The sequence below is a fragment of the Mustela nigripes genome, chromosome 1 (genome assembly GCF_022355385.1).
Source record: "Mustela nigripes isolate SB6536 chromosome 1, MUSNIG.SB6536, whole genome shotgun sequence".
Classification (NCBI taxonomy): Eukaryota; Metazoa; Chordata; class Mammalia; order Carnivora; family Mustelidae; genus Mustela; species Mustela nigripes.
Genome location: NC_081557.1, coordinates 204,426,893 through 204,440,846, shown reverse-complemented (window position 1 = coordinate 204,440,846; position 13,954 = coordinate 204,426,893). Strand labels below are relative to the sequence as shown.

The 13,954-nt window shown below is 54.2% G+C and overlaps 1 protein-coding gene across 3 annotated transcripts in view; it reads right to left on the bottom strand.

The window, feature by feature from the left end:
- The window catches only part of RGS12 (regulator of G protein signaling 12), a 101,298-nt gene that overhangs the window by 70,099 nt on the left and 17,245 nt on the right, over positions 1–13,954 (bottom strand). For all 3 annotated transcript variants that reach the window (XM_059379982.1, XM_059379990.1, XM_059379998.1), the window contains exon 2: positions 10,419–12,399. In XM_059379982.1, coding sequence (XP_059235965.1) covers positions 10,419–12,299 — 1,881 coding nt within the window. In that variant the 5' untranslated portion in view covers positions 12,300–12,399. The remainder of the gene's footprint in view (positions 1–10,418; positions 12,400–13,954) is intronic.

Sequence of the window (13,954 nt, the reverse complement as noted above, 5' to 3'; positions counted from 1 at the left end):
AATCTGTAGGCTTGAAGAAAAGGCAGGGGCAGCCCAGGGTCCCTGTCCCAGATGCACCCTGGCCGCCACCAGCAGCACAGGGGTGCTGAGAACTGGTAACAGAACATCCCACTACGCTCATCAAATGCTAATATCCCAAAAAGAGTTCAAAGAGGACCCATGCTGGCAGGCTTCCTGTGCAGGGATGCAGGGCACTCCCTTCGCTGGGACCCTTCCACACAGTAGGTGAGGCTGGGTACCTGCTGTCCAGACTCTTCCAGGTGCCTGGGTCTCTGCCCTTCTGACCTCCACCCCAGGCCACCTGTTTTAAGAGGCTACCTCAAACTGTGCTGCCTTAGGGGCTGTCCTGGGGTCCCCTCCATGGGGTCCCCCTCAGAGGCTGCACCCTTTTCCTCCCCACCCATTAGCACAAACTCCTCCAGAAGCAGGGCCCTCGGTCTTCTGAACACCTACGGCCCAGCACAGTGCTGGGAGAAAGACAGAGGACAACCTGTCCAGAGACCTAAGTGCCCAGCAACAGGGAGCCCGTCGCTCTGAGCCAAGGGAAGCCAGGCAGCCATCCAAATTAAATGCCTTTGCTGCAGCCGAAGTCGCACTATGGGAAATGCTCTTAGTCAGTTCTGAGGCCAAAGAGGGCTCTGAACATGCACAAGATGACCCCGTTGCACAAATCGTGTGTTTGCGATTCTGCATTTTTATTTGCAGGGAGGGGTAACAAGCACACAGCTTCATGAGAAGAACACAGTGTCACTGGGCTGGGCTGGCCATGCAGCACTGGAATACGCCAGAACCCCCAGCCACCAACAGGAGTGAATGTAGGTGGCTGACACTGTGGGCTTGAACATGGGGAGGAGACAGACAGACGGAGCATGCTATCACGGTCACAAGGCCATGGCCGTGGTCCAGCATCGGCGGTAGACTCCGTCTCGCCCCAGCTCCGGGCATGGGGAGCACCGCCTGACCACTGGCAGCCACGCTGGAGATGGAGCCGAGGCTTGGGTATGCAGCCGGGCTTCCAAAAGAACCGGAGGGCCCTCCCGTGCACCTGCCCCCACGTAGGATGTGGGAGAAACAACCCACCTGGCTCCCATCACCTCAGACCATGAGCAAGGGGTCTCTCAGGGAGCCTGAGAAGTGTCGTTCTCTCCAGGGTGGAAACAGGGAGAGGGCAGAACCCCACGGCCCTCCACCACTCGGCACTGGTGCTGAACTATCCCATGGAACCACTGCATCAGGGACTCATGTCACCACAGGCCGTGACCCAAAGCAGCCAGTCCAACCCCCTCAATCTCACAGCAGAACATGGAGGCCAGAGAGGCGCCCGCTCACAGTCACCCAGGGGGGACTGGCCTGTCACTTCTTAGTTACAATTAGAACCAGAAACTCCAAACGCTGAGAGTCTCGACGGAAGGTCATCAGTCACAGGGGAGCCAAGCTGTGCCTGTCTTGCTCAGTCATGCCCCCACCCCTCCGGCAGATCCCAGCACACAATAGGTGCTCAGTCAGCACTTCCTGAAAAAACGGATGCTAACAAAGAAGACCTTAGCTCAAAACAGAGACCAGATCATCTGGAGGTTTTTCTAAAATGTGGGAAAATTAGAGAATTTAAGAAGTAAGACTTCCAGCTGATATACTGCTCCTGGTGTGTCTAGTGCGTCTAGTCAGAAAGCAAGCCCACTCCAGTGGTTTTCACAGGGAGAACCCCCTGGAAAGAACAGTGAACCAGGCACCAGAGACACGGGAAGGCAAACAGAGGCCCTAAGAGGTCTGGAGACAGCCACCGTGGGAGGTGGCTATATCCAGGGACTGGGACAGGACACCAAGAGGGAGGGAGAGATATAAACTCAGTGGCCAAATGAGGACCGAGACCTGGGAAGAGATGGGGCCATGCTGGTGTCTGAGGGGCCAGGAGATAGCCCCCAGGGAGGGGGGGAGCCCAAAACTGAGCTAAGGGTCTACAGGGGGAAGAACTGCCCACTCACTGAGGTGAGAAGTGTTGCTGTGGCAAAAAGGAGAGAGCAGACAGGGAGGGACAGGGCCCTCCCCCTCCCTTCTGTCCACTCCCAGTGCCCCTGGGGGCAGAGCCTGGCAGCTCTGCCAGGGGTAGGGGACACAGACACCAACATCCAGGAGCTGATTGCAGAAGGGAGGCTCTAAAAGTAAATCTAATTAAAGATACTTATAAAGGAAGTCATAAATTTTTACAAAGAAAACAAAGCTAAAATAAATGGAGAGAAATACCAATTTCATGGATAGGAAGACTGGATATTCTAAACATTTCAGTTCTCCCAAATCAGTCTACAGATGAAAGTACGACTGCAACAAAAATGTTGGTAGCATTTTTGGACAATTTACAAAAACTTACTGTGAAATCTACATAAAAGAGCAAGGCTCAGCATAGCCAAGATAAGGTAAGGAGATCCAGCATATCAGATATGAAGACTCATTACTGAGCTGCAAATGTGAAAGGAAAGTATCATTGGAGGTGTGGACGGTGGGGAGTAGAGCCCTGAGAAGCAGACGCACACACATGTGAACACGTGATGCATAGGGGCACAGCTGAGCCACATGGCAGGATGAATTTTGTGCTCTAACAAGAGCAGCAGCTCCAAAGTCATCCCAAGAGAGAAAAAATTAATTTGCCAATCACCTTATTCCACTCATAAAGATCAACTGCAAACATTTTTAAGAAAAATAAAAAATTAAAAAAAAAAACAGAGGGCACCTGGGTGGCTCAGTCGGTTAAGCATCTGCCTTCAGCTCAGGTCATAATCCCAGGGTCCTGGGATCAGGCCCCACATCGGGCTCCCTACTCAGTGAGGAGCCAGCTTCTCCCTCTGACCTTCACCCCACTTGTGGTCGCTCTCTCTCTCTCTCTCTCAAGTAAATAAATAAAATCTTTTTAAAAAGAAAAGAAAAGGGAGAGGGAGAATCTTCCTGACCTCAGGTTAATGATGAATGTGTTATATCAACACTGCAAATCAGAAGGAAAAGACTGACAAGATGGTTGACATGAAGGTCAAGAACTTCTGTTCAGGGGCGCCTGGGTGGCTCAGTGCGTTAAAGCCTCTGCCTTAGGCTCAGGTCATGATCCCGGGGTCCTGGGATTGAGCCCCAAATCAGGCTCTCTGCTCAGCAAGGAGCCTGCTTCCCTTCCTCTCTTTGCCTGCCTCTCTGCCTACTTGTGATCTATCTGTCAAATAAATAAATAAAATCTTTAAAAAAAAAAAAAAAACTTCTGTTCATGGAGACCCCACAAAGCAAATGAATAACACAAGCCATGAACTGTGTACATGCAATGCCATCAGCACAGGGTCAACAGCCAGGATCTAGAATTCTGACAGGTCAAGCAGAAGAGACAACCCAAGAGAAAAGTGGGCATCAGCTTAAGCAGGTGCCTCAACAATGAGGAACATGCCTCTCCAGGAGCAAAGCCATGGTGCACTCTCCCGTCTCACTGCTAGACCGGTGAAAACTCAAGAAGCCTGGCCAGGCCGAGTGTTGGCGAAGACATGCAGCGTCAGTCTAGGCACTCACAGTAGTGGTGAGGGACTGCCGGGAAACTGAGGCATGGGACCTGAACCCACAGTCTCCCGGTCTTGGACTGGTGATTGGGTTATAGGGGAACAGGCACTGTAAACTCCAGGAGAAATTTACCTGCCAAGGGTAAGTCCTCACATTTCAGAGGTGGGGCTGGAATACGTCTGGGGAGAACCTATCAGGCCTCCACTCCCAGAGACATTTATCTACACTGCAAAGGGTAGGAGGGGAAACCCAGGGTTCACCCCTCTGTCTCAAAGGATACTTGCTTAAAGAGCCAGGGATTCTCTCCCCTCTCAAGGGAGGAAAGAAGAGGGTACAACCTGTGTATAAGTGCCCCAATTCCCATTTACAGGGCTTCTTGCCTCCAGTACCATGCTGGTGCGCAGGGTGATCCCTGACACGACTGTCCCTGCAATGGGCCAGAGGCAAGGACTGAGCACCGGGAACAGTGTGCTTGTCATAGATCAGTAATCCAATCTGTCCCTGCTCCAGAGACCTGCTATTTCCAGTCAATACAAATACAGATATGAAAAACTCAGCACGGGCCGTTACTTGCAAAGATGGACACGTACTGCCACGGACCAGCCATTCCACCATGGACAGACCCCGGGAAACCCCGTCATGCGCACAGCCCGAGATGGAGATGGGTGCAGGGTGTCCCAAAGAGCAACTCCCACCATTCCTTCTACGGCTCGGGGGAGTGTGTATGAGAGAGCGAGCGAGCGTGTGTGTGTGTGTGTGTGTGTGAGCGCGCCATGAAAATAAATGAGGGGCAGCCGCACACAGTGTCCCGGGTAAATCTGGGAAACGACACCGGACAAGTGATAAGGCATCTTCACAAAGCTGAGAAAGAAGCACGAGGACAGAACAGGTGACCGTGCGGGACTCGAAGGCTCCTGACTCTGGTAGGAACATGGTGGCCACTTAGCTCTGAACACTCACTTTGCCTGGAAACCACAGGAAATCTCAGCAGGATAGTCAGCAGGGGGCGTTCTGTGTCTGTCCCTTTGTTCCCAAGGCCTCCCTGAGCTCCCCAGCCCTGGGCCCTCCCAGCAGTGCTGGACAGGGGACCGCCCCTGGCCCCCAGCTGCCAGGCCAGGGTCTCGTGTCCCTGAGAGCCTCCTTTCCTCATGATCTGGGGCAGAGAGGGATGCCACGTTGCTCAGCATTGTTTCCACAGGGTCACGAGTAAAGCTCTCTTTGCAGAGGGACTGAAATCCGGGGGCCTTTGCCCTGGCCTTTTTAGGAGTCTCCAGGGTTTTTTTACAATCTATTTTAAAACTTCCTCTCATTGTACTAGAAGAAGCCCGGAGCCATTCATGGGACGTAGAATGCTCCCTGCGCTATGGGTGAGGAGCCTTTTGCTGACTAGGCCACAGGAACACAGACGCCGCCTTCTGGGGCCAGGCCTTACTTCACTCTTATTCAAAGAATTCAGAAAAATAATTTTTTTCTCCCAAGGGATTATTTTTAGCAAGTAAAATATGTTCCTATTCCCTTAATAAAAAATCGAAGTACAAGAAGATAAAACTAAAATGTCCTGGACGGTCCCCAGATTTCCCTTACCTGCCCCCCCCACCCCCGCTGCAGTAACTATGAGTTAGGGGTGTTTCCTTTGAATTTGTTCTAGATATTTATATATAAATATATGTGCACTTTAAAACATACAGGTTTACTTGAGGGGTACTGAAATTTTTACACAAAAATGGGAATATATTAAATATAGGTATTTGGGGGATCTTTTTTTTTTTTGGAAGATTTTATTTATTTATTTGACAGAGAGACAGTGAGAGAGGGAACACAAGTAGGGGAAGAGAAAGAGGAGGAAGCAGGCTCCCTCCTGGGCAGAGAGCCCGAGGTGGGACTCGATCCCAGAACCTTGGGATCATGACCTGAGCTGAAGGCAGACACTTAACTGACTGAGTCACCCAGGCGCCCCAGGACTGTTCTCTCTTCACCTCTACTGTGGAACTGTGTACGCACACGTGGCCGAATGGCTCACTACGACATGGGTGGCCTCCCTGCTGCAGGGGCCGTCCTGTGACCCGCCTGACCCACATGGCATGGCAGACATGGGAACACAGCGGGGCCATGACACTGGAGCAAGGGTGTGACGCTCTCTTGTCCTTCAGGGTCAGGTCCAGCAGGTGGAGGAGGAGAAGAGAAGGAACCCAGAGCTCCAGAGGGGCGGTGCGTGCACCAGCCAGCCAGGGACGCAGTAGTCTCCGGGGCTTAGGCCACTGGTGCCATCTTGCTGTGACCCTGAGCTAAAACCTATGCTACTTTTAAATGAGCACACGTAGTCTATGGTATTTTTCCAGCACTTTCTCATCGCATTCAATCAGAAAGGTAATTAATTATTAGGCGCCCACCAACACTGCCGGGTTGGAAGTGACTCTCTCCGGAAAGTTTACCCCACTGACAGGCAAGTGTCCCCGGGGCACCGGTCCTCAAACGCCATGGTTTCAGGATGCCTGCACCCTCTTACAAATTACTGAAAGCCCCAAAGAGCTTTTGTCTCTGTGGGTTCCATCTACTGATGTGTTCATATGAAAAAGGAAACTGAGGAATTGAAAAATGTTTCTTAATTTGTTTCAAAATAGCAAATCCCTTGGATGGTATCATAATGAACCTACTTTCATTTCACAATTTTCCAAAATCCACTATGTGCCACGTTTCAGAATGTGGATTTTGCTACTTACCTAGATATTTTAATTAATATCATTCTTAGGATATCAGTTTTCAAAGACGCAGAATTCCATATTCTAGATTCAAAATAAATGGAATGGAATCACTTTTGATGCTACACACAGCATTTCAAGGTCTTGCACGTTTCTCACATGGGTCATGGGCTCCCTTCTGTATCTACCAGCTACAGACACCAGCAAAAAGAAAAGCAGAATAAACAAAGTCAGCAACCATCCGCAGGGGCCTCTCTTAGGCTCCGACCCCCAGGAACTCCCTCCTCCTGCTGCCTCCTACTTCCTCCGGCCTCCCCAGGCCTCCCCAGACCAGAACATTCTGTGACCCCGGGGCTGGTGCTCCGCTGTTAGCAGGACTGGGAGCGACATTCCCCATGGCTTACTGGCTTCCAGGCTTCCCCAAGAGTGGGGCTCCCCAGGCCAGGATCTGGACTGAGACTGGGTACAGAGGATGAGGACGCAGTGACAAAAGCAGGGGCCGAGGCCGACCGAGGATAGCAGGCCGTGTGCAGGAGCATGCAAGCAGTAATTGGACAGGAGCGGCGTGTGGGAGCCGTCGTCAGTGCACAGAGACAAGGAAAGGCCATCTTGGGGTTGGGGGAGTGTGTGCCCCTCACCTGGGGAGGAGGAGCCAGGGGGCCATCCAGGCCAGTGCTGCCCCACCATCCCAAGAAAGAGCCCTCGGGCACAGGTGGCCAAGACTAGCTCCAGGACAGCTAGGTGCTGAGATACGTCTGGGGGTAGGCAAAGCTCCAAGCCAAAGCCTGATGGAGGCTCTGCCAGCAGCATGGGGGAGGGAGGGGTCAAGGTCAAATAGGAGCTGGTTCTGGGTTTGGATATCTTCCAGGTGGTGTGTGAGTGCTGTGCCATTTTTCTCAGGGATGGCCATCCAGTTTCTGCTCTGTCTCCAGAGGAGCAGTGAGGCACGGTGGCAGGGGCCTCCTGGCCTTGGGGAGTGGCCTCTGAGCTCCCCCTGCCTCTCCCCTACTGGCCTCTGTCCTGCCCATGCTGCGGGGCCCGCCCCAGGGTCCCCAAGGGCTCTCCCTCCTAGTAGCTTCCCACTTTAGGCCTACTTAGCACTTTCCCAGCTGTTTCCCTGCTCGGATTCTGGTGTGTTTTTGGTCCCCGAGCTGCGGCCCCACTGAGACTGCCTGAGTCTGTGTAAAGCAAGGCACTGAAGCTGCCACTACCACGGACAGGAATGGGAGTAACCCGGGATGCCTCCGCTGCTCCCCTCCGCCCTTCCCAATGCCTCCCCCTCCTCTTCCCGTTTCTGGCCACTTCCCACATTCCTCCCAGCCAGTCCTCCTCATCCCCATAAGCCTGCAGGAGGGACACCAGGAGACCAGCTCACAACCTCTGGAAACTTCAGCTGCTCCAGCAAGGGAAGCTGCGGGATCAGGCTGAGCTAAGAACCAGGAGAACCCATGAGGCAAAGTAAAAAGTAACTGATGATTTTCAAGAGTTATAGCAAGAACCATTCCCAGCTACTTGTGAATAAAGATAAAGATGCCTGGCCGGACAGCTCATAGACTCCTGACCTGGGTCCGCCCTGGTAAGAACCCTACTGTTATGTCCCGACAAGAGAGAGGCCACCGCTCTGTTGCAGCCTAAGTCCCAAAAGCCGGGTCCTCCTTCTCATGACACTTGTGTTCAAGGTGAAAGGACATCAGAAAGAAGCCTGAGACCCTCACAAATATAGTCACTGATCTCTGACAAAGGAACAAAGGCAACACAAGGGAGCAAAGACAGCATCTTCAACAGACGGCTCTGGAGCCACAGTACGGCCCCGTGCAGAAAACTAAATCTAGCCAGGACCCCGACACCAGCAGGTGCTGGCCAAGACACCGAGCCACGGGAGCTCCCATCCACGGTGCCGGGAATGCAGAAGACGGCTGGTTGGTTTCTTACAAAACTGGGCACTCACCATCCGATCCAGCCATGAAGCTGCTTGGCATTTACCGCAGGAGCCGAGAGCTCACGGATGCACAAAAACCTGCACACAGATGTTAACAGCACCTCTCTCTCTGTAATCCCCCGAACTCCGGAGTAACTAACATGTCCTTAGCAGATGATGGATGAATCCGTGGTGGTCCCTCCAGGTGGAAGAGTGTTACCCGGCACTAAACAGAAGCCGGCTCTTGAGCCCCGAGGAGACCTGGAAGAGCTGGGATGCACGTGATGGAGGGAAGGGAGCCGGCAGGGAGAGGCTGCGAGCTGTGAGAGTCTGTCCGTGGCATGTCCTAGAAAAGGCAGCATGGTGGGGACGGCAAGGAGATCGGCCGGCGCCAAGGCTGGGATTTGGGAGGGGGGAGCAGGTGGGGCATGAGGGGGTTCAGGGCAGTGAAGCTACTAGGTGTGAAACCGTCATGACACATGCACAGTATGCGCAGCACTGAGCGTGACCTGGACATGAGCCGTGGACTTGGGGGGATGATGACGTGTCAGCACTGGTCCACTGGTGGGGCTGCAGACAGTGGGGGAAGCTGTCGTGTGTGGGGGCGGTGGGTACGTGGGGAGTCTCTGTGCCTTTTCAGAGTTAATGTAAACCTCAAACTGCTCTAAACAAATTACAGAAGGAAGAAACCCAAGGTTCAAATTGGGACCTTGCTTAATCCTGTTAAAGCGCAAACCTTTGTCCTCTGGAGGACTGGCTGCCTCAGCCACAGGACTGGGCCCACAGCACCCCACTGAGGAGGTACCCGAGGTCAGAACCCTGGGGGGGCCCTCAGACAGCAGGGCACCTGGCAGCAGAGACAGCTGCCATCCCACCTGCGCCGCACACACCACCCAGTCGCCCTCTCCTGCACACGGGCAGGGAGACACGTTTGTGTTCAAAGAGACAGTGACTTCTCCCATTTCAGATAACACTTGCTGCGTTCCAGGCCTTCCCTCCACCACCCACCCCAGGGGACAGGGACGTGGGGCGGGGAGGCTCAGGTGCACGGTGCTGCCCATGCCACAGCCCGGCCCGGTGGGGGTGGCCGGGAAGGACGGGGGCAAGGGCTGCTGCCCGAGAACCCAGGCCACCCGTGGCTCGGCTAAGGACTAAGAGAAGGGGCATGCGAGAGGCCAGAGTGCAGTGTAAGAATGGAGTCAAAAACCCACATGATTACAACTGTTTATAACCTTAGACCCATTAAAATGTGCCCATGGCGGATGACAAGAGGGAAAGCCAGGGGGGGCTGCCCCTCCCATCTCGAACTGTTCTTTAATGCACCGTACAGTGAAAACTACCATGACACGGGAAGGGAATGGGCGTGAACAAAATACTCACCCCCAGCTCTCCTGCCCCCCACCCCGTTGTGAGAACAAAATGCGAACACACACAGAAAAGGTATTTTAAAATCACGGAAGTCCACCTAGAAAAAAGTACCATGGAAACAGCCTGAGCCAGGCACCACTCCCCCTCTCACCGGGTCACTCACACGGCACCCGCCACCCAGCAGCTCAGCCTGCCCATCCCCATCGTGACCCCCGTGAGCCAAGTCCTGCAGGCTGACGCCCACCCTTGTCTTCCAAACTGAGTTCCTGGTTGTGGAGGGGTGGGGAGGCAAAGGCCCCAAAGAACATAGACGGGATGTAGGTGTTCAGGGCACCGTGTCAAGCATGGTCCCCCCACCATCTAAGACGCACCTGAGGCGAGCAAGAGACCACGAGCCACCAGCCCACTGCTGCGACTGGCTGGCATTTCTCTCACGGCAGAATTTTCCAGATGAAGGAAACGGAGCAAGGATCCACACCCTGGGAAATTCCCTGTACCAAAGTCAATAGTCTCTGGGCTTCAGGAATTTTCTGCCCTCAAAAGGGCGTGCGGAAATGGGCTCCATGGGAGCACAGGGACAGCACCTTCCTAGGCCCCCACAGCAGCTCAAGAGGCAGGAGGGCAGGAGGAGGGCCTTGGCCTGGCTGTGAGAAGTGACATCCCTTCCGCCATCACCTGCCCCACCCCGTCGTTCTGCCTAGGACCTGCAAGAGTGTGGGCGGCGGGCAGAGCCTACGGCACATAAGTGGAACACGTCCTGTGATGGCCAGCAGAGGCCCAAGGGCAGCAGGGGAGCCAGGCCTGGACACCTGTCAATCAGGTATCAATCAGCACATGTCATCCCATCACGGATGGACGGGGCTACAACTCCAAGCTCACTTCTCCTGAACCACACTGAGCAGGCTTACCTTTTTGTCCTCCTTTGTCTTTCGAACTTGACGATGGGGCCCGAAGATGTTCTGCATCCCGAAAGCCTTCCTGGACCAGTCCCTCTTTTGGGCACCGAGCGGGAGCTGTGCCAAGCTGCCTTCCAGCCGGTAGCGGTCGGCGGGGATCTTGCTCATGGGAGGAGGCAGTGTGCTGCAGTTGACACTGGACCACCCATCTGTGGAGTCCGTGTACGACTCCTGGTCGCTGGCATGTCCACACTGCCACTCCTGCAAGACGTGGACCGGGAGCCACCGCTGGCCCAAACCACCACCGTGGCCAGCGGCGCCCCTCTTAGAAGGAGGGACGGAGCTCCGCAAGGAGGCTGGGGGAACTTCAGCGTGAGCAGCGGGTCCCAAGTGCTTACTGAAGTCCCGGCTCCTGTCAGCTGGCGGAGCAACCTCAAACGGACCCCCCACTTCAGTGTCATGGCAGAAGGCCCCGTTCCAGGGGGTACCCCAGGGCTGGGAGCCCCTGCCGCCCATACCCTCCCAGCCACCATTGCCAGGGCTATGCCTGCTTGAGCTGGCCCCCAGGTCAAGCACCAGCACCCGGCTGCTCCTCTCCTCCTGGTGGAAATTCCCGATGCCACTGTCACTGTTGCTGCTGGTGCTGGCATTCTGCTGGGCATCTGCGTCCCCATCTGCAAAGGCCCGCGCCCGCACCCCCTCGATCAGCTCGCCCATGTCCCTGTAAAGCACGGAGATGAACTGGAGGACGGGAAGAGATGACGCCGGGAACTCGAGGCAGCCATTGGTGTCGGGGTCAGCCGTGCACTCGAACCCAAATCGCCGGGCAATGCCTTGATGGATTTTGTGGCTGAATAAGTCTGGATCCACCATGAACACGTGGCAGGAGGTCCGCAAGGCACCTTCGTCCTCATGTGCCAGGCTCCCGTCATCGCCGCTCTGCATGGTCACGAGCCCGAAGAGCCTCCTGTCATCCGGGCACACGGCGCTGAAGGCCAACTTCTCTGCCGGGTACTCGGCCAGAACGGCAGCCTGGTCGGTACAGAGCTGCACTCGGTCATGCAGGACCCGCATGGTCACAAGGGAGTGGATCTTCTGCTCGGCCCGCAGACGTCGTAGGCAGCCGCGAATGGCCTGCAAGCTGTCCGACTCAAGGTTGCAGCTTGTGGAAGGAAGTTCGATGGAACCCAAGTAGCCGACGACCATGGCGACGTTCAAAATACTGGCATCCAACGCAAAATCTTCGTGGTTCTCAGGTCCGATGCTGAAAACGGAATCATCGTTAATGACTTTGGATACTTCCTCCTTAGAAAGCAGGCTGGAATTTGGGTGACTTACACTTTCACGTCCAAGGTCAAAGCGCGCAGCGGCTGACTCAGAAAGGGATCTCTGTTTCAGTTTCAAGGGCTCTGAAGTGCTTGTGCGAAGACTAGGATTTTCAAAAATCATACTGAAAATGCCACCAGACTGCATCTCTTCAACCACTCTCTCTGCTCTGTTGATACCCAAGGCTTTGGAATCAAGCTTGGGCTTCAGCCAGCCTTTGCCATCATAAAACCCGATCTCTTCGTCACTGGAGCAGGACTCCAGGTGGCCGAGGCCTTCACCAATCACCATGTGTAGGACGCCAGAACATTTCCCAATCAATTTCACCACATCCTCATGGGACGCTTTCTTCACATTGATCTCATTGACAGCGAATATCTGATCACCAGCACGGAGACCCACAAAATCTGCGGGGCTCCCTCTCATGACACAGCTGAGCACACAAGGCGCCTGGCCAGAAAGGGTAAATCCGTAGCCCGCTCTTCCTCTGGCCACCTCCACGCTCCTCAATCGAGGGGGCGCCGGCCCATGAAGCGGACGGTCCACCATGTCCCCTGCCCTATACATCTCTATGAACTTGCAAGACCAAGGGCATCATTCTTTACTCCAAGGGTTCCATCGTTCAGGAAAGGCTGGGCGCTGCCGTCCTTTTTCTTGAAATAATGTCCTAAGGAAGGAAATACATAGTTTGTTATTAAAGAGCCCGTATTTCTATTGCTTATGCAGAGTACCTAAATGTAAGAAGAGAACTCATCACAAAAACCGTGACAGGAAGTCTCCGGTTACCACATAAATGTCGAAGTGAAGGAGAAGCAGTTTCTAGATACAATCAATCCTGAAGTCAGGAGGAACGGCCTACTGGTAAGGAGGGGGCACATGGGTGCAGGAAACAGCACACTGGGGCCATCACTGCGACCCCTCCCAAGACAGAGGTTGGCCCTGCAGCACTGCTCTGGTAACAGAAAACCGCCTGGTTGACTCCACCAGCCAACAGGAGCTACCTCTATAAAAGAAAGGATTTCCTAATTTTATATGCAGAGTTATTTTGTAATTCATCCAAACACTAGAGTCCCACACCTATGATATAACACAGAGTAACAGTCTTCTGCATTTTGGCTTGCACAAAAAAAAAAAAATTGTTTCTAATTCATGTAAGTAGTATCTTAATACCTATAACCACGTGTTATGAGTTCAGCCTACAAGTGAATTTTTCCTTAAACTGCATCAGTTAATAGTAAAATGAGCAGGCAGTGAAATTCAGAAAAAGCACAGGGAACAGTTTCCAGCACACACACACACACACACACACACACACACACACACCACCACCACCCCTGCCTAGGCTTTCTCCCATCTGAGCTGCTTTAGTGCCAGTTCCTAGGTGCCTTTCCTCCACCACGAAAACTCTGGGTGAGTAGGTCTGAGCCACCTGCTCCGACAAAGTCCCTACCCTCACCCCCCCCACCAGGTGCGTCTGACAGGTGCCAACATCTGGAACGCCCTGCCTGGAGCTCAGCTGCTCTGGGCTGAATGCATGTGTCTCCGGATCCGGATCCGTAGGCTGTTGAAATGCCACTCCCCACCCCCAACCAGTGGGACCCGGTATTTGGAGAGCCTTTGGGAGCGATTAGGTTCAGATGAGATCAGGAGGGTGGGGCAGTCGGGATGGGGAAGAGGAGACTAAGGCCCTCCCAGCCCTCCGCCCCTGCTCTCCTTCGGTTGAGGACAGTGAGGACACAAGAAGGGGGCCACACGGAAGCAGGAGGTGGACAGTGGACCCGTGGGCACCTGGACCTCGGCGTGCCTCCAGCCGCTCAGCAGGGAGTGTCCTGGCAACCTAAGCTGACAAAGACATCCTCTGATCCAGCCTCCCCATGGGGCAGGAAAGGGAAGAGGTCAGAAAGAGGTGACAACTTCCTCGCAGCACAGACAGGGGGACGCGAGGGTCTCCTCCTCACTACGCCCACTACCAGGATCAGTTTCTCATCACCAAATGACACGGCCATTTCTTTACCAACATGTCGTTCAGACCAGCAGGACCTAGAAACACAAATCAGCAGCAGTGATGTCTCCTGACTCCTCTCTAAGGTTCAAATCAGGGTCAGACCCAGAAGCCCCCAGAAAGGGACACGGCCCTGAGCAGCCCACAGGCCCCAGGGGGCAGAAGCAAGACAAGGCGAACTGCACCCTGTGCTCGGGTTCCCTCTGGGAGGAGAGCGCCC